General features: G+C 40.7%; 1 protein-coding gene across 1 annotated transcript in view; it reads right to left on the bottom strand.

The window, feature by feature from the left end:
- The window catches only part of LOC128737959 (sodium channel protein para), an 89,558-nt gene that overhangs the window by 49,965 nt on the left and 17,992 nt on the right, over positions 1–21,601 (bottom strand). Inside the window, exons 4-7 of the mRNA XM_053832748.1 lie at positions 20,341–20,546; positions 9,677–9,805; positions 6,361–6,452; positions 149–361 (exon numbers count right to left, since the gene is read on the bottom strand). Of these exons, the coding sequence (XP_053688723.1) occupies positions 149–361; positions 6,361–6,452; positions 9,677–9,805; positions 20,341–20,546 (640 nt within the window). The remainder of the gene's footprint in view (positions 1–148; positions 362–6,360; positions 6,453–9,676; positions 9,806–20,340; positions 20,547–21,601) is intronic.

The following is a 21,601-nucleotide window of genomic DNA, read 5'->3' as shown; positions in this document are numbered from 1 at the left end:
AAAGGGAAATAAAGAAGCAACCCGTCAATATGACCTTCCAGGGGTGAATCGGATTATCGGTGTATGCCACCCCCGATAATGAAAGCGGAAAGGTGACAACAATATATGCGCTTCAGCGCGATAAGAGCAGAGTAAAAAACCAACATACACTCGTTCGAATTGTGCCGCTCCCAGTTCTCGTGGCTCAGATTGCCCCACGAGCCGTCCATCGGGAACTCCTTGATGCACTTCTGCGTCAGTACGCCCATGTAGATCTGAAGTCCCATTAAAGCAAACACCGATAACGAAAACATTGTTAAAATTATCACATCTCTGAGATTCTTAACGGACTCTATGACAGCGCCGACGATGGTCTTGAGACCTGTGGGAAGAAAGAAAATAGGAAAAATGGTGAATTGATGGTATTGTGATTTATTTAAACAGAAAAAATTAAGATATGTAGATATGGAATATAAAAATCCTATAAAAAAAAATATGAATTTGTCACTTTCACTTCACATGTCACTTTCAAAATTGTACGATTTAAATTAATATCGACAAGTGAACGGTAAATTTTCAGATTTTGTCCAATCAGGTTGCAAGCATCAACGCCCCTTCCCTTGCTTTGGATGTCGCACCAAAAAATTAGAAAGAATTAAAAAACAGACATGTGAATTCTGATAACGTCTCTTTGCAAAGACTGCTTGAAACGGAAAACTTCGTTAATAAATCAATCAAAATTTAGCACCTTCATGAAAATAATCCACATTTAAAGACTGATAACTTTTTTACTGCGTCTTTATTTCCTATTCGCTTTTTGTGAGCTCCGCGGTGTGAACAAAAAGTGCCAGGTGGGATTCTAAATTATGATAGAGGCCCGTTTGAAGACTACCGTGGCGGTGCTTCTTCTTCTTCTTCTTCTACTTCAGCTTAGAGCCGGAGTGGCTCGTGCTGTTTCAAGCAGTCGTCTCCATTCAACTCGGTATTGGGCCACTCGTCGCCAATTTCCTAGTCGTGTCAAAAGTCGTAAATCGCTTTCGACCTGGTCGAGCCATCGTGCACGTTGGGCCCCCCTGTTCCTGGTGGGGCTGTTGAAGAGGACTATTTTCTTCGCACTGTCGTCCGGCATCCTTACGACGTGTCCGGCCCACCGTAGCCTGCTAACTTTCGCTAGATGTACAATGGGAGTCTCCCCAAGCAGTGCCTGTAGTTCGTGATTCATACGCCTCCACCACTCTCCGCTTTCAGTTTGTACTCCGCCAAATATCATCCGCAGCACTTTCCGCTCGAACACGGCAGGGGCGCGTATATCCTCCGTGAGCAGCGTCACGGCTTCAAGTCCATAAAGAACTACCGCTACCGGTCTAATAAGGGGTTTGTACATTGTTAGCTTCCTGTGGCGGCGTATGCTTCCTGATCGTAGCGTTTTACGAAGGGCAAAGTAGGCCCGATTTCCCGCTCGGATGCGCCACTCGTCTCCACTCAACTCGGTATTGGGCCACTCGTCGTCGATTTCCCAGGTGTCTCAGAAGTTGCAAGTTGTTTTCGATCTGATCGAGCCATCTAGCACGTTGGGCCCTTCTGTTCCTTTTACCGGTGGGGTTTCGTTTTTATCGCACTGGCATCAGCCATCCTTACGACGTCAGCGGCTTACCGTTTCCTACCGATTTTCGTCAGATGCACAATGAGAATCTCTCCTACCAGTGATTTATATGGCTCAGTCACTCTCCGCCAAATAACGTTCGCACCACCTTCCTCTCGAACACGGCAATGGCGCAGTTGTTGTTCATGAGCAGCGTCATAGTTTCAAGCCCATAAAGAATTACCGGCCTAATAAGGGTTTTATACATTATCAGTTTCGTACGGCGGTGTAGGCTTCTTGATCGCAGCGTTTTGTGTAGGTCATTTTCCTGCTTGAATGTACCACTAGATCTGCTTACCAGTGTTGTTATCCGTGGTCACCAGCGATTCCAAATACACTAGCTCATTTACCACTTTCAGTTCACCGCCGTCAACGATTACCGTCCGTGAGAAGTGCGCGCTCGTTTTTTGAAATTTCTACCTTTCATTTCTTCCTATACCCAGTCTAGCGCAGATTGCCTCCGCCGACGTAATTTTCCTGGCTATGGTATCAAAGTTATCTGCAAAACATAGGATTTGGCTAGCTTTGCAAAAAATCGTATCGCCCGCTCTTCGGATGATCCCTTCAAGAGCGATGTTGAAAAGCATACAGGATAAGCCATACTCTGTGTCGCAACGTTCGGCGGGTATCGAAAAGATTCAAGAGCATTCCCGAGATGCGCACGGAACATATCACTCGATTCAATATAGCTCTGATTTGTTGCGTCGGTTTATGCGGAAAACAGTATTCATGCACTATTTACTTTAGCTGGTCTCGATAGACTATATCGCATGCTGCTTTAAATTCAATGTAGTTGTGGTGCTCTGGTTTATAAAGCTCTACTGGTAGGCGATCCTTACTGACAAACCTATTTCTTTTTCATCGAAGAAACGCATGTCCACAATCAGACTTGTTATAGGCACCGCTCGGAGCCGAAAACCCCAAACGCCGAACCGAGGTTTCGGGTCGCACCTCGTAGCCACCGTACCAGCGAACCTACATGATTTCGTTCTTCGTTATTTGCTGTCAGGTAGATTGCGCGAAACAAAAGCAAAATAATTCGGCTGTCGTTCTTTGGCTGGGTGCTACACGGTGCGTTTCGAGCACAGACCTATAGCACCGCGTCAAACAGAAGAAGTTGGCACCGACCTGCGGCCTCCTGTTCGTTTCTGACGAGAGTTGGAAATGCTAAGTTTTGCTCGGGCAGAATGTTTGATCACCGCTGGTTGTGCGGTGCGTGTATGCACAAGTTAGTCCACAACCTCACACTCGTTTGTGATCGGGTTTCCTTTCTCCTTCCTACACATGTCAGGCTTCGGTGAGTAGCCGTTACGAGATTGGTTCACCTTTTCGTAAAACTTGCGCATGTCACTACCTCGGAATAGTTGTTCTAATTCTTTACGATCTCTGTCCACCTTCTGGCGCTTTAGTATGGGTACCCTGCACCCAGGCGTGTTTCCGAGTTTGTGTATGCCTGTTCCCGTAAGCTTGTATGCGCGTGTTTCCGTGCATTCGTGTCCTGGCATGTCTTTATCTGTTTTCTTGTTCCTGTTCTTGCTCTGTCCCTATCCTTCTCTTTATCCCTATCCTTACCGCTGTTCTTGCCCCTTTCCCTTTGCCGGCTCCTGTCTCTGTCCCTGTCCATGCCCATGTCTTGACCCTGTTTCTGCCCTTGTTCCTGTCTCTGTTCTGTTGTTGTTCCTGTCTTGTTCCTCTTCTGTCCCTGTTTCTGTCCTTGTCTCTGTCTCTGTTCCTGCATCTGTCCCTTTTCCTGCTCCTGTCACTGTCGCTGTCCGCGCACATGTCCCTGGACCTATCCTGTCCCTGGACCTATCCTGTCCCTGTCATTATCCCTGTCCTTGCCCCAATCTATGCCCGCGCTCCTGTTCGTGTTCTTGTCCCTGTCCCTATCGCTGCCCCTGCACATGCCCCCATCCAGGTCCTTGCGCCTGTCCCCGTTTTTGTTCTTGTCCATGTCCTTGTCCTGTCTCTGTGTCTGTCCCTGTTGCTGTCACCATATCCCTGTCCTGTTCTTGTTCATATTCTTATATATATACCCTGTCTCTGTCTCTATCTGTGTCTGTCCTAGTCTCTTTCCCTATCCCTGTTTCTGTCCATGTCCCTGTCCGGTCCCTGTCTCTGTTCTTGTCTCTGTATCTGTCCTGTAACCATTCGTACGCACACAAATACGCTCCACCTTCGACGGTAATTATTTTTTGTATGATTGCTCTTTCTGCTTTTACCACTGAGAAATCTAAGATAGACTTAGATTGGAATGATTGAAACTAGACGTGAGACTATCTAATAGAGGGTGTCGTGTGCTAGTAGTTTAACTGTCAAAACACCTGGGCGCAAACCTAGAAAGTGTGAGTTGTGATCCCACTCAGCAATTGAAATACGTAATATATTTTTGGCTCCATATCGAAGTTTCGCAGTTTCATCTAGTTTACCTTCTTTTCACCAAACGCTCCTCCATTTTTATTAAAAAGTGGTTTACGTTGGAACGCGACAGAGTCAGTGACAGGTTACACTTTTTTGGCTCTATCTCCACTTACTTACTTACTTTCATTCGAATTTTTTGCAATTAGTCTTAAAAGAACCATATTAGAGTGGCCTTTAACGAAAAAATAAGTTGATAAATTATGGTTTCATTTTCCCAGAGATATTCCCGATCGTAGTGGGATTTTTTTTGTCGTCATAAGTAGCATGAGAAATAAAGCTCTAAAATCTGCTTAACAGAGTGCGCAAAAGTTATCCATTTCATTTGTGGTCAATAAGAATGAATCTTACACGTTACACTATCCTGTAGAGCGCAAGTTCATGTCCCACACTCCGGAATATCCGGTATCGATTCTACGGGAGCTGAAAATAGGCCGTTTTGAATTCTCTTCAGTAATACGGCAAATGGGGTATCAAACCAAAGGATTTTTCAACGCGAGTCCTTGCGTGGACTTTTGAAAGTATTTTGACCCGATCTGGACATTCCGAAATATCCGTTGTCAGTTCTACGGGAACTCGAAATTGGTCATTTTGAAGTTTCTTTGGAAATTTGGCAAATGGGGTATTAAATCAAAAAATTTTTCAACGCGAGTTCTTGGGTGGATTTTTGGATATATTTTGATCCGATCTAGATATTCCGGAATATCCGTTGTCGGTTCTACCGGAACTGAAAATTGGCCATTTTGAATTTTCATCAGATATATGGCAAACGCACAGTGGTCGAATTTTGAAAAAAAAAAAAAAAAAAAAAAAACGCGGACATTAGCAATTGGGTAAAAAATGCGTAATTTTTCAAGGGTGATGTCTTCAGAGAAGTTTAAGAATAAAATATAGCGCATCTTTCTGCACTATTAGAGTGACCGTGAATTCACCTATTAGGGTGATACGAACTTTTGTTTTTTTTTTCAATAATTTCAAAAAAAAATGTTTCTTCAAAAAGTTGCAAAAGATACTAAAATAAGCAACTTTGCTGAATACATTAACTATCTATCTCTTACCGGTTGCGAAATATAATGATGTGTTAAAAAGAAGCGCTTAAAAATCAATTATTATAAAAGAAAAAAAAAAATTGCATTTTTTTTTTCTTTTATTTTATAACTTGTTAAATATGCGTCCTAGCGACAAACAGTCTTCAGTGAAAATGTGTATTTTAGCATACTAAATAACTTTGTAGAACACTCAAAAGTAGTAAAAAAATCGTGTGCAAAGTTATTGAGCATAATTGATTTTTAAGCGCTCCTTTTTAACACATCATTATATTTCGCAACCGGTAAGAGATAAATAGTTGCTATATTCAGCAAAATTGCTTATTTTAGTATGTTCTACAACTTTTGAACAACATTTTTTTGAAATTATTTAAAAAATCAAAAGTTGGTATCACCCTAATTGGTGAATTCACGGTCACCCTAATAGTGCACCACCCTTGAAAAATTACGCATTTCTTACCCAATTGCTAATGTCCGCGTTTTTTTTAAAATTTGACCACTATGAAATGGGGTATCAAATCAAAGGATTTTTCAACACGATTTCTTGGGTGGACTTTAAGATGCATTTTGAGCTGATCTGGACATTCTGGAATGTCCATTGTCGGTTCTACCGGAACTCAAAATTGCTCATTTCAATTTTTCTTCCGAAGTGTGGAAAATGGAGTATCAAATCACCTAAAGTGTTTTCTACTCGTCCTAGAAAATGGATTTCGAATTTTGATTTAAAAGTAGCTTTAAAAGTATTATTTACTCTTTAATTTAAAATTTAAGGTTGGTTATATTGGTTGTTCTAATTTTCAGCACAGAAAAGTGGAGAACAAAGCTTCTCAGTATATTTACATGTGTCGATAGGTAAAAAGAAATTCTGATTACAAGTGACATGTTCAAAACGACGATGCGATAAATAATGTGTAGTATTCCTACGTATTTTAGTGTTTTTTCGGACTAGTATCCGAAATCAACAAAGTTACTTTTAAGCTCGAACTCTTCGTTCAGTGTATTGAAATACATGAACCGCGAAGAGCTGATGTTATTTTTTTTAAGATTTCTCATCAAAATGTTCCAGAGATATCTAAAAAATATTCTGTCATTCACTGCAAAGTTTGGTGCCGATCACAATGTTTCTCAATTTTGTAATCATGTTTAAACATTATAAATTATGAATAGTTATAGTAATTGTTATTTGTGTTATCGAGTCGATGAGAACAAATCAAACATTAAAAATTAATATTAATCACAGTATCGTAAAAGCTGAAATAAGGATGGTAAACTCACCTGGAACGATGGCCACTGTTTTGAGAGCTCGTAGTACCCTGAATGTTCTCAATGCAGCGAGATTACCCAAATCTATACCCATAGTTACATATCTGTTGGTGTGGGGCAGAGACGATGGTGTACCAGTTTTTCAGTGTCATCAAATTAGTTCAATTGTTTCACGCGAAGGAGAACAGAAAAAAAGAAATTTCATTAGCATGGGTAGTCTGATTAATGTTTTGTATTTTTAATCAAAATTTGACTGTGTGTGAACACAGTTTCAGTAGCGGTAGTAGTAACGGTTGATGAATGGTTGGAAGGAACGTGGTTGGGGGGAGGAAGGAAGCGGAAAGCGGATCATTGTGGGTGGTTAACTTCGTCGATTGAACGACCGCGATATGATGATGATGACTGTCTACGCTGTTTGCCACCGACAACAGTCGTCGTGCGTATTTGCTCGGCGTTGGAAAAGGAGCAGCCAGATTAGACGAAGTGATTGCGGAAATGCGAGTGGGAGCTTGTTTTAAGCATGTTTCCGCTGTACGTCCGTTATTTGAATGTCAAACGACTGAACAGCTTTCGAAAGGAGGGGGTGATAACAGGGTTTGTACAGTTTTTCCACCAGATACCCTCCTTCCATTTCCGGGACAATGATGGTGACAACGAGTGATTCTTATGTAGGCCATCATGAATGCTACTGTTCCAGGCTAATATTAGTATAGACACGGTTCCGGTCGTTGTTATCGCAACAGAGCGGAGGGAAAAAAATGTGTGCTTGTGTGCTCACAATTATTATTCATTCCACACATTTGTTACGGTCGGTTTATAAAAGTGAAATACTGCAAGGCATTTGGATAAGGGAAGAAAGACAGTCACTGCTTTCCTGTTGTTGACGTTGGATTGCATTGCATTGGCTGGGTCGTGTAGCACCAACCGAAGCGCATGGGACATCCGACGCTGAGAGACGCGCAAGGAATCTGCCAGCACTGTGTCATTTGTGTTGCCTTTACTCGCCCGACATGATATATTTATAAAACACAAGTGAACATTCTAGTCATTGTGGCGTGGAAAATTTTCCCACCTTTCCACCTTTCGTCAACTCCTCCCTTATTCAGTTGACGGTTAGCAATGCCATGGTTCGCTTAACCGATACAAAAAGGCTTGCATGTAACTCCCATAGGTGGGTCAACAGCGTATTTTCCAGTCATAATTTTATTGAAATTCAAAGAGGTTAGCTAGTTTCCCACGGGAAACATTAATAGCAATGCAAATATACGCGTTGTATCCAACCCAAATAATGAGCAATCATTGCGTGACAACTGTTACCGAAATTGAGCATATTAATCAGCTTAACTTGCCGCTGTCAGCGTCTAAACGTTCCCGTAAAAATGGGCTAGTCTCATGAGCTGCTCGGGTAGCTTCTGCCCGAACGAACCGGAAGCAGGTGCAATCGTACCGAACCGTAGGTACGTAAATACGCTTCATAGAGTTGGTGGTGTTGATGCGCCGTAAACTGCGCCGTTCGAGAATCGACCGAAACGAGCCAGCTTAGAGCATCGAAGTGCAGTCGTGCTTTCCGCACGCCATATTGCATCGCATGTTCGGGGGAAATAAGTTTATGCACCCGTTTCCGCCTCAGCCCTGCGGGATTGAATATTGTTTTGAAGTTTTTTTTCCCTATGTGCTTTTACTGGCTGACGTTGGTTGCCTTCATCGGAGCGATGGGCCGCAGGAAATTGCGTTCGGCAAAGTTACTGCACACACAGCTTTCGTGTTTGGAATTTTCGGGACCGAATTGTTCCGTAGTTTGGTACTCAGCCCGAGTCACTTCTAGTTTAGCGGTTCATTCTGGTTGATCTAACCGGAGCGGATGGCATTTTGTGATGCATGTGCAGGCGGACATTCCTGTAATGAATGGTTGGTTGTTATGTTTGAAAAATGTTTGGCGTTCGTTCATCAATCAATGACGTTACTCGAGTACTAGTTTCTGACAACAGAATAGCTGAAAGCTGAAAATTTTTGTGGGAATATTGTTACACTTTCGTGTAGCACTGCAATTACAAGCTACGGTTAATACATGCCATGGAACAGTAGCCTGAAAGTGCTAAACAAACCTAGGAATTGGGGTTTAACGACTGAAAATCCACTCGTTCAACACGAAACTTGTCGCATGAAGCCTTTTGTCAGACGACACACGTCTAGTATCTGAAAATCTGCTTAATTGACAAACAATTTTTGATAAATTAGGATTCAATCCACATTCACGTTCATGAGATCGTAGTCATTTTTAGTTGTCTCATAGTAGTTTGGCTACGAAAAAGAAATCCACGAAAAACGCAAGCTATTACCAAAAAAAGGATTCTAATATTCAAACAAATCAGAACTCTATTCAAACAAGTTAGGCTAAATAATCACGCGGCAGCAATCACTGTTTCCCTATAAACGACAGTTCGTGCTCGGCTAGCCCGAAAATAACTTGCATTGAAAGCAAAAAAGTGCGAAACCGACACGACAAACGATTCTCGCTCAATTTCATTCAATTTCTCAGCTAGGAACAAAGAAAATAGAAAACATTCTATTTTTAATAAACCTAAACCTAAAACACTGGCACTAGCCTAGCCCTTGGTGGGAGGGGTGGGGTTCCGTTCGAAAAGTAGGACATTTTTGTGAAAACACCACCAAGCTGTGACGCTGTGAAACATAACCACGCGTAATTGAACATGGTGTAACTGGATTTCTCCACCATTCAGTGCAGTACAGGGCGGTTCACTTCGAAACATTTCTAACCTGAAGCAAAAGTCACACATTTCTAGAACCTTGGAAGGCTTCGAGTTTGAATCGCCCAAAACAGGAATGCATGGTGTTGCGCGTTTTCCGATATGCCCCTGTTACTGGCCAACCAAGAGGCAATCTATTTTCAAAAACCAACTAATTTCTCTCTGAACATGTGGATCGATTTCATGTGCTTGACATGGTTTCGGTCAGGAGCTGGATAATGGCTTTACGGGGTCACTGGGAAAGACACAGGAATAATTGATGGATGTGATGATAGTAGTTTCGTCACGATAGTGACGCGCTGAAAATAGATGAACTAATAAGGTTTTGTGGGGCTGGAATCGGTCAGTCGTTGGGCTGTACAAGCAAATCGAAAACCGGCTGATTCCATCCCCACCGTGTAGGAAACACTACGGAAAACAAATCAACTACCATGTGGCTAACTATAATAAACTAAAACTCTCATTAAAAAGATGTAACAAACGACTATACAGAAAAAACTAGGAGCTACCAAAAAGTCAACTAGTGTTGGTTATATGTTTGATTGGTCAAGAAAACTCACGCTAATGCTATTACTACGAAGTCCAACCAATTCCATGCATCTCTAAGATAAGTAAACGGTTGTAATATGAAACCTCGCGCCATCACTTTTACAGCTGATTCGAACGTGTAGATGCCGGTGAATATCACCCTGGGGTGGAGATTTTGGTTTCGGTTTGTTTAAAGAGAACAACGAATTTTTGAGATTGAGTTAAGTGGTTCACACACAGTGGCTATTAATAAGTAGGAGCTGTTCTAATGGAGTCGATAATGCGCTAAGCTGACTTGTGTGAGCGCTGTCCCTGGTAAAATATTTGCACAAAATGGTTGCATTCTACACGCTGCTAAAAAAGGTGGTGCCCGGTAGTTTACCTCGTAATGCTTCTTCCTTTCGGGTGGAAACGCGTGGTACTTTTTGTTCGAATAATATTCCTACATTAACATGATTAGATCTTTTCCCGTAGGAGATGTCGAATGACGCATCGGACTATAAAACTGCTATTGGTGTTGAACGATTTGATCGTATTTTTCTCGCTTCTGATGGCTTCGCCGAAAAAAAAAACACGGAAAGTGGCTTTCGTTTGTACGCTTCGCTGTGGTCCGCCTTCACGGATTGAATAATTTACAATACAAAATTTATGCAAATTCTTTTTGTGATTTATCTTTTTTTGCCTTATCCCGTTATCAACATCTAATTCTTCAACGTCAACTTTTTATCGATATAGTTTTTAAAAATCAAAAGAAAAACCTGTGCTTCCAGCTGTGCGCAAACATCGATGGTGGTCGTAAAAATTTACACTTCTCCGAGTCAGGCTGGTCGTACCTTGCCGGTACAGCCGAACAACATTCATCTAAAAGAGCAGAGGCACTTTTTCGCGCAATATCGAACTAAGGACACATACACATCCGCACGAAGGAGAAAATATAGATCGGTGCCTGCCTGTAATCGTTATCCGAATGGTGGCGGCGCACTACAGCGAACGTGACTGGAAGTTTCCCGCCTATGTTGCAGGTCGTATCCTTCCACAGAAGGGTGTTTCTGAGTTTGATGATTTTTATTTTTGCTTATAGAATGATGCGAATCGCATAATTATAATTTAGCTTAACATAAATTCCTTGGTTTTTAAACACTTGAAGTACATTAAGAATATTATTTTGCATTTACTTAGAAACAAAATCGTTGGCCTCGAGGTACGAAACTATACAACGAGGTACGAGGTACGAAACAAATGTCCTGTACACCAACAGAGAGCTTTGTACCTGCATGGTTACGGAGTCTTCTTTGACAAGCGAACGGTCGTGAGTTCGGATCTTACTAAAACCAACCCACGTTAACTGACATTAGCTGGAGTTTATTCTCAGGCCCCTCAAATTCAGAACTCCTCGATACCAGCACCTGATAGAAATAGACACTTCGGAGCATAGCTGGAGATGCCTTTAGGAGAAGACTTGAAATTGACTGGGGTCTGTTCGACTGGACTGAAATCCACAAGAACAACAGAGAACAAATAGACCCGGAGGTTCATGGCAGCGTAGTCTTGCCAACGATATTCACGCTCTTGATGCGAACCTCTCCTGTTGGTAAGTGAAAGCCATGGCAAGTGACCGCCGACAGTGGAGAAACCTGTCTTCATTTCTTTGTTCTGCCGGCAAAAATGGATAAATAACTAGCTACTAGCGATGAAAGTATTCAGTTGAAATCCGGAACCAGATTGTATGGCAGACCGCACCAGATTGTACCACCATTGTACCAGACCGATGTACACTGTTGATGAGGTTCCGGAAAAAGCGGATGTTAAGGATGATTGGGAATAAAAAAAACCTCAAGACCTAAAAGTTTTGAAATGATTGTTTTAGGTCATGGACCTGCTGAAACATGGAGTTGGCTATTTTAAGTAGATTAATGACCACCCAATGGAAATAACTGATTGGAAGCATTAGCAAATGATATCGTTCGGTGAAGGAAACCAAACATAGAACCCATCAGATTCGTTCCAAACTGGTTTTCGTGAGGGTCCTTCCACGGATCAGATCGGATGTTTACCTTGCGTTTGCTGACTCATAATCTATTTGTGGACTTTAAAGCGGCGTACGATTCAGTCAAAAAGAGCTATGGCAGATTTTGCAAGAACATGATTTTCCAACGAAACTAATGACGCTGATTCGTGCGACGCTAGGTGGGTGAAAATCGCGTCAGAATAGCGGGTGACACCTCAGCCGCTTTTGTGAGATTTTTTTTTTCCATGTGTGGACTCATTACTGCGACCAGTATAGTTGATCTATTGTAATATCGCCCGGGTGTTTGCTGTATGACCTGCACTGCATTTCTTTTTGCTATAATCGCTATTGAGTGAGCGATATGCTTATTTTAAATTGTATGCGTGCTTGCGTGTACTGGGGTACTGGGGGTACCCTTCCTTCAGAGCTTGATCTACTTTACCCACTTATTCCTCGCTGTCAGTACTATCCCATATTATAGCCGTCCCTGGCGAGGACTCATTCGTACCTGTGACCAGTACACTTAACTATAGGAGGGACATTTGCACTGTCAAGAGGCCTCAGAGGGTAAATATAGAATTCAGCACGAAGGAAAGGTAAATGGAGGGACCTGAGACTAAACCCATGCTAAAGTCACTTAACATCGAATGGCTTGATTCTACTAAGATTCGAACTCACGACCACTCGCTTGTCAAAGCAGACTAGGTAACCTTGCGGCTACGGAGCCCCCGAGATTGGATTGGATGGACCGAAGCAAGGGGATGCCCTCTCTAACCTGCTATTCAGCATTGCCTTGGAAGGTGCAATACGAAGAGCAAACGTGGGAAGGAATGGGACTACCCTAATAACACGGTGTTACACGGAAAAAATACTTCTCAAATGACCTAGTGTACGTTGTTAGTCATACCTAGTACATCATAAAAACACATTTGAAATCTTCCTAACACCCCCAAAATTTCAAGTTATTGCACCCGCCTAATCTTACATCGTGTACAAGATGGTCAGTTGTAAGTTTAGGCGGGTGATATATGGGAAGCAACCAATTCTGCAACTCTTAAAAATGGTCTCAAATTTGCAAATGTTGACCGATTTGGCTGAAATTTTGACCAAAGTCTTGAATATAAAACAAGTGATGTTGAGCTTAGGAACGTGGGTCATTTTTAAGGTCACTTCAAGGACCCCTGAAGTGAGAAAATTTTTAATTTTTTAGTTAAATTTCATATTTAATTGAAAAAATCTCGTCTAACTTTTGTAGAACCATAGTGAATGTGTATATATCCTGAAAGCTTATCCTCTAAGCTTTCCAAAAATGTATTTAAAAACTTAAAATTGCTTGGAAAATTATTGAGTTATTCATGATAGTTTGTGTACACCTAACCAAAAAACGTTTTTTTGCAATAACTTGAAATTTTAGGGGTGTTAGGATGATGTCATATGTGTTTTTATGATGTACTAGGTGTGACTAACAGCGTACACTAGGTCACTTGCAAAGTATATTAAAAAAAATTTTTTTTGTCACACCGTGTAATATAGCTTATTTTAACGGGTGACAACTAAATTTTGGATTTTTTTCTCAAGCTGTCAAAAAAATCAAAGATGCATGAAGAAGATCTGATTCACCGAAATTGGAGATATATTGTCCATTGCTGAAAAAAATAAGTGTGCCTTTGAAAACAGTTCGTAATCGGCTCTTCGGCGAAGCTTCCGTTTGAGGTCGGAACAGGAGCGTTGTACGGCCATAATTGACATAATTTTGCGCATGCATCTCTTGATTCTATCAATCAACTGTTTGCAATTCGTGGCTCTCAAGTTATTTTTGTGTACCAAGGAACTCCAAATCCCGAAGAAATCTTCGATTGGGCGCACTAAGTCAGATTTTTCGGGTCGTGATTTTTGGTTACAAATGGGATCGAATGGGTATTCAGGAACGATTGTGTTTTTTTGGCGAGATGCGATGATGCTCTTGCAAAAAACGTATTGTCCATCTGCATGATGTTTTTGTAGAAACGGGATCAAAATTTTCTTCCAACATTCGTCTTGTGCACATTTTAATTGATAGCCAAACTAGAGGGCTTGTTGTTGAAGACTAGAAAGAGAACGATGTCCTTCTGCGTCCATAATTTTTGCTGGTCTACCACTGGCTTGCTTGTGAATAGTTGTTGGGCATCTTAGGATATGGTAAACAGTCGAAGCCGCGATATATTCGCTTTTTACATGTTGTACCGTATACTTTTTGCCGAGATTTCTGAGGCAGTTCGTAGAAATGTACAACGCGCTCCCGAAATGCTTCTTGTATCGACGCCATTTTAAGCAAAACTGGGCAAGCATAAACAAAACAAAACAAAAAATATTGACAAAACGAGGAGAGAGAGCTAACACATACATACTCTCATTTCTCTCTGAGGTCGTTTGTTGTTGAGTATAGGGGCCTCGAAAAAATTCCAAAACTTTAATTGTCACCCGTTATAGCACGAAAAAGATCGTTTATTTTAGGATTTTTTTTATTATTTTCTACTAAGAATTAGAATTAGAGTTTAGAATCGTAAAATCCGTCACGAATGTTTCATGCATATAAACAAAGTTATTTTCGTATTAATTATTGTGCTTCAAAAATCGGTTTGAGCCAAATGAGGTCTCTTGTACGGGGAAAATATTATTATCAAAATTTTCCATCAGATAGAACACAGTTTTTTCCGACTTTTACTACCGTAGAAAATTTTGTAAACGACTTTTTCCAGATAATGTTTTCCTAGATTGATGAGAAAAATTATCACAGAGGTATTTTTGTTCTACGATGCTTCGAGAGTTCGACGACGACGCGAACCACGGAACCACGACAACTGGACATTATGCAGGCATAATTGGACAAGCATATTTTCTCTTTCCTACAATCTTCGCAGCCCGATCTCGTCGATAACGAAGTTAGACAACAGCCGTGCATCAGGTGGGGTCTGATGCAAAATGTGCTACGAATGTGTTCTCGTACCAAATACGAACCATTCGTAATATTGCCATTTGCGGCAGAAAATAAACCTACGAATGTGTTCAAATGGCATATTATTTTTTTTTATTATATTTTTATTTAAGCTTTGAATATAGCTTTACGAACATCTTTTTCTAAAAAAATATGAAGTTATGTTTTAAGTGTATCATCACGAAATCTCACATGCTTCTTGGTTTTGCGGATGGCGTCGAAATACACCGTATAGCAGTGGAAGAAACGTTTAGGCCTTTTAAAAGGGGTAGCAGCGAGATTGGAATTTCCCATTCATACCGCCAAAACAAAATACACGGTTGCTGACAGGAAACGTTTGAGTCCAAATGGTGTTGGTGGCCAGGTAGAGCTAGCTGGGGAACGATATGAAGTACTGGAGGAATTCATATCCCTTGGAGTAGACAAAATTATTTACAGCAGCGAACTAGGACCCCGAATTATTTTAATATTGATTTGATCGAGTTCATAGTTCATAAACTATGCTCCTCACAAAATACCAGGGAATTTGGAAATCTTTCGGCCTAAACCTGTACGATAATTTTGAAAAATGCCCTTAACAACAATAGATTCAACTAGAAGAATCCATTTTCCGTATTGAAATACTGCAGTTTCGATCAAAATAACAAGATAATATCTTGATACTGAAATACATTACAACCGGTTGCAGCTGGTTCCACAATTTCATCAACTGAGGCACACCCTCCACATCTACTTTGTAGTAATTGCACGTGCACGTTCGACTACGTGAAACTCCGTTTTCATTCCCTTCGGGGAGAGGTCGTACTTCTGCCGGAATGGCGGCTTTTCCATACGGATGATGCCACCACACAAATTAGTTCGCCCGATTCGAAACATCCAACGCAACGCAACGGTTCAATGCTAATGGTTTCATTTTCTTTTAACTATTTTTTCTTTTGCTCTCCCGCCGAACAACCCATTAGTCAAGTTTAAAGACTTCCGACCACCAGCGCAGAGCTACATTGCGTTGATGTTGCTGTAAGATAGCAGATGTGCCATTTTATTTAAGTATCCTGTAAAATTCGTTGCTAAACTACTGCGGGTCTCGAGAAAAAAATTTTATTCGGTTAGTTTATTATCAAATGTTCGAACAGGTTTAAAGCACTATTTTCCACCGTATTTGAATTAATTCTGTAAAAAATAAACCCTTAATTGTCTTAATTGTCTGCTGAAGTCTACCACAAAGTGGTAATTATTCCATCTTAAGTGTTTTTTGTTATTTCCAGGAATCTCAGTAATATAATCTTGTGTTTCTACGTCTAACCTTTCGGTAACCAGTTCAAGATTATTTTAGAAACAGTTCTTAATTACCAGAAGTCATCATCGCCGTCGTCACCCATCATCGTTATAATTGCACGCCCAGTGAAAGGCATGCAGGCTATAATTTGATATTTCGAAACTACCACGAGAATTCACAATTTCGTTCGGCAGTCACGCAACATGTGGTTTCACCAGTATCACATGGAGCAATTAGACAATTCTGGCGTTATCCGATCCCAACCAATTCATCGCCGGACCAGTAAGCTCCAGAACACATCGGTCGAAATCGGTCTGGAGCATTTGTATTAATTTTTTCCCGAACGAAACTAGTGCAATCCAGCGGCAAGCGAGTTCAAAGACATTTACTAATGGAGTGACGCAGGCACCGAGCTCAGCGGCGCCAGTTGTTCTAGACTTCAGCATTTGTCAGAGTTGGGAAAAAAGTGGTTTTCACTTGAAAGTGGAACAGCATGTTTTTTTTCCCCGAGTGATGCGTCATTTTCAGCTCCAGTTCGGACTGGCTCCATAGTGGTTACTTTGTCGGGGGGTTATTACTGGATAGTTTGTTTTATCCCGATGAGATTTATTCACTTTTATGTGCTTTGTTTTTCCATAGATTTTTTTTTGCTACTAAAAGTGGGTCGGGGGAAAAGGATAAGTGGAAAAAGTTTCAAGTAATCAGTGAATTTTCTCTATTGTACGGCTCATGTTTGGTGCAAATTGATTGTACTAAGCAACTCTTCTCGGTTCACATCCGTGGCTACCTTTTTTCTAGGCAACGATGCAGATCACATGCCGTTCTGGCTGAAGTGGTTTACCTTGCACAGGTAGGCCCATTATAAGCTATCGATTTTCCCGTTGCGCTGCCCGGAACACCCATCGTAACCATCTATTCGGTTTCCCATTCTAAGCTCCTGGTGCTGGATTTTCCGAACCATGGAAGCATGTCTGTATAGTCTAGTGAGTACGGTCTAAACAGGCGGCGACTGACGACGGCTGACGACACGAGATCTATTTAGGTTAGCAGCTGTTTTGTGGGGCTAGTTATTCTTTGTAGTTCTAGTTCACTCGCTCTCGTGGTCCCTTCGCTTGGCTGTCGCTTTTCAGTTGGTACGATAAAACAACCTACGCTCACATGAAACCAGAATGGGGTTGACCTTTTTATACTGCGCAGCGGTGGGCAACCTGGGAGGGTTCCGGAATAAAAACGACAAGGGAAGCACAGTTTTTCCTATTCTCTTACTCGTTCTTTTGTTCCGGGAATTTTGTCTACCCGAGCTAACTCCTATTGCCCATCCTTCTGGCTATAGGGCGCGCTCAGGAGGTCGCGGGGCGGTTCATTGATTGCATCTCTTAAATTTTTAAGCATCAATAGCAATGATCCTTGACATACGAGGCTCAATGGCTCTGTCGCATCGATTTTTGCTGGCACTGCTGCTTCCGCTGTCACTTGATTGGAGACAAACATTATTTCTCCGCTTATTCGTAGTTAAATTTCGAGTAGGCAGATAATTGTCTGATTGAGAGCGGAAATCACTACTTGCCAGGTGCTGTAGAGAGCAGAGCGGTTCCGGCTGGTGATGTTCAGAAAGGGATGAGTTGGATTTTTTTTGTTTGAATATTCTGTCAACAAAATTCGATAGAAAATTAAGGTTGAAAACAAATGATTACTACATTCAGAACTAACTTTTTTGTACTCTTTCAAATGAAATTGTAATTTCACTTCTCTTATGCAAATAGGAATTATAGCATTTATGTATGAGTAAAAAAGAGTTTTGCCGTTTAATTCTACTTATACTACTACTTATAGGCACAAGTTAATGAAGCTTTTCGCTCTGTTCCGCAAAGCCATAAAACATAAAGTTTGCTGTGCTAAACAAGCTATAATTGAGTGCGCCAGCTTTAAACTAAAGTTTTACTGTCAGATCATCCTGATCGAGTTGGTTTATAGCGACCATGATGAAATATCCTAAAGTATAAATAATAACTTTTCAGCAATTTCCATAGTTGTGCAGCATGTGCGCATTTAATTTTATCGTGCATATTAAATTGGCATATGGCAAAAATCAACGTGCCACCGAAATTTTGGATATTTTTCAAAAAATAATTCTTTTCTTTGATGGCCCCTGGCATTTCTTGGTCTATGCCTGCATTCCATACGCACCTTTGGAGTGGGAGAGATGGATTATCTATTGGATATTTGAAACTGTTTTCTTCACATTTTCTATTTTTTAATTAATCTAATCAGTGTGACAGTGAACTGTTAAAACAATATTTAGTTAGTCCCAAAATTTCTGCCAAAATCGTTCTAGTTGCTTCCTATGACTTTAAAACCGATTTATCTATTAACTTTTTTAATCAACCAGTGGTTGATTCGCCCCAAGTCTGCCTTGTCTATCAGTCTGTCTTCTCCATCAGCCTGTCTTGTCTTGGTCTATCATCTTCCTACGCCGGTCTGTCCAGTCCATCGGTTTGTCTTGTCCACCAGTCTGTCTTCTCCGTAAGTCTGTCTTGTCCATCGACCTATTTTGTTCATCAACCTGTCCTGTCTATCTTGTCCATCAATCACTTTTATCTATCGGTTTGTCTTCTCCTTCAGTCTGTCTTGTCCGCCGGTCTGTTCTATCAGACACTTATGTCTTTCGACCTGTATTATCCATCAGTCTATCTTGTCTGTCTTGTCCATCAGTCTATCTTGTTCATAAGCCTGTCTTAGCCATCGGTGTGTCTCGTCCGTCAGTTTGTCTTATTCGCCGGTTTGTTCTATCCATCATTCTATCTTGTCTGTCCGGCAGGCAAAAAAGATAAAACCATGCCAAAAGCTTTCAGACCAAGTAGTCTGACATCAACCGTTCTCAAGTTGATGGAAAAAATCACGGATAATCACATCCGTAATGAGTTTTTAAAGAACTCTTCTCTGCATTGCAATCAACATGCTTGCCAACACGGTAAATCTACGAAAACCGTCCTTCATTACCTAGTGACAGTGATTGAAAAGTCGCTTCAATACGGCGAGACGGCACTTTGTGCTTTTCTTTACATCGAAGGCGCTTTCGATGGAAGCAGCCCTTCGCTGACCATCTTAACGGCGATATGACAGAAGGAGACGCAACGGAAGTGAATCCTAGGAGTACCTACGAACGATCTCAAAGAGATTCGGCCGGAAATCGGTCAGCCGAAGAGCAACAGAACCGCCGGAAAGGCAGAACTCTACAAAAATGGCTTGCACGACGCTTACCATCGAACCAATTTTTTGACGGAATTAGAACTGCTGAACGTTCGGCAAAAAATTCGATAGTGCCAAATGTTACTAAAGATCCGAAAACGTTACGGTGTTCGGGAAAAAAAATTGAGTGTGTATTTTCGTGGATTTCAGGGCAGCATACGATACAGTTGAGCGCGAACAGCTATGGCAAATAATGCACGAGAACGGATTACCGGACAAATTAACGCGGCTGATCAAAGCGAGCGATGTACGACGTGCTTGTTTCGGAGGCACTTCACGAATCTGTTAAATTCTTATAATTTTATTTTGACTTCATTGTTTTTCTTGATTTTTGTATTCGATTTCGTAATTTTTTCTACCATCCACGTTGAGATTATGACTTATTCAACACACCGCGTAGAGCTTTATCATCAAATCGAAGAAAATTGTGCTAAAATTATTTGAATTTGACATTGAACCCCTAGTTATAAAACAATTAAAGAACCGTTAAAATATGTATATTTTTTGTTAACCAAAGAACTATCTATTAACTATGAAGCGACAAACCGAGCCACTTTCCGCTCAGAGACTTATCTACAGATTATATAGTTTTCGAAATTTATTGTCTACTAAACGAAAAGGCATTCAACTGATAGTCCTGTATCCTTTACCCTAGCTAAGTAACAATAATATTGGCTCAGTAACGAATGCAAGACGTAATAAAGATATATAAATATAAGTAGATATAATCAAAGAAATTTCTGTCTCTAAGTCAATCTCACAACACTAACAAGAGAACATGTTTGAGTATATGTTAATTGTTGTTAATTATTTTAGCGGTAGATTATAAATAAACACTATCGTTTACGTACTGAATTGCCTTTTTTTCCTAAAGATTTACATACAGAAGTTCTTAAGCTAACATAAATCTGGTTCTGCTTTGGTTTTGCCTACGCACAAAACGGTTTTTTTTTGTTTAAAAAGTTTTAAATAGACGAAACAAACTGACATCGATTATATAGTATGTATATAGTAGTATGTGCGTGTGTTTTGTGTAAACGGGATTGAGACTATGAAAACAGAGACCACTAAGTCGATTATATGGCAAGTTAAAATGAGGCTTTCCTATAAAATGCGCTAAGTAAGGGATGTACTTTCAATTCGATATTGTTCGACAGCTAGCAATCGCAGTAGGAAAAAGGATACTTACTCGGTAGATTCGACTGTTGGCGAAGCAGGCATGATCATCAATATACAATTAACAAGGATGGTAGTTATTATAAAAAGTGAAAACAGTGGATGCACTAAAATATAAATAGCTACACGGCGTAACGGATTGAACGGATCGAGTACATATAATGCATTGGTTGCGGAGAAACGATAAATGTCTTTTCCTTTGCTAACTACTACGAATGTCTGTAAAGAGAGAACGGGATAGAGAGAGAAAAAGAAAATTTAAAACCAAGTTAATGTACTTTACGCTATTTGGTTCTATGTCGGTCGTGTTCTAGAAAGGTTAAGTCGCTGTTTGTTTGCAGTCTTGTTTTACGAGCATCAGAAGTTTTATTGTCTCAACATTTGTTTTCTATTTTAAAGTTTAACGAATTGCAGATTTTATTTATTTATACTGGCCTTTTTATTATTGCTACAATTCCTAACGCGAGAAACGAAAATGTTCATTTGTGGGACTCAGCCAGTATGATACAGAAAAATTTCAAAAGCAATGTACTGAATAGTATACCATAAATGAGAAAAAACTAATTCTATCTAAACTGCCATCTCATTCAGTAATGGATATCCGGAAAATTCAATGCAAACTGGCTGCCAAGAACCACGAATACACGATGCACGGCAAACCTTGCGGTCGGTCGGCGGAAGGCCCGCGTGACAGCGAAAACCTCACCGGGTAAAAATTGAAAACGCTGCAAAACAATCGATAAATGTGATAGAGGCGGGAAGGTACGGGGGCACGGTCGACGTTTATGTCGTTGACGTTTATCGTGCTCGTAGTTAGAGTAATTGTGGGATTGGGGGCGCAGTTGTTTTAAGCATGCATTCTGCTCCGTCGCAGAATACCGTTTAAAAATGCTATGAATAAAAGGTACTCTATTAGGCTAGCATTTATAACGGATTGTATTTGCTATTCTCAGGGCAGACTTCCGGTTAATCATACCACTTATTGGTTTTGTGACGGTAGAGTATATCGTTCAAGTGCGATTGATTTCAAGTGACGGTACAGTCTGATAGTACCGTACATCGCTTTAATTGGCCTCAATTGGCCAATAATCGAATTAGAAAGTAAGGCATGATGAATGATAATATCCAGAATATCCTAGCTTCTGCGCTGCCTCGAAAATTATATTAATTTTGCTCTTTGCTGTAAAGCACGAAAAAGAAACCAATTTGTTCTTATCTTTTCGGTTTTTCAGAGGTTACGCTTTTCGATTAGCGAAAAGTATTTTTTATTTTGT

The sequence above is a fragment of the Sabethes cyaneus genome, chromosome 2 (assembly GCF_943734655.1).
Source record: "Sabethes cyaneus chromosome 2, idSabCyanKW18_F2, whole genome shotgun sequence".
Taxonomy (NCBI): Eukaryota; Metazoa; Arthropoda; class Insecta; order Diptera; family Culicidae; genus Sabethes; species Sabethes cyaneus.
This window is presented reverse-complemented; position numbering and strand designations above follow the sequence as displayed.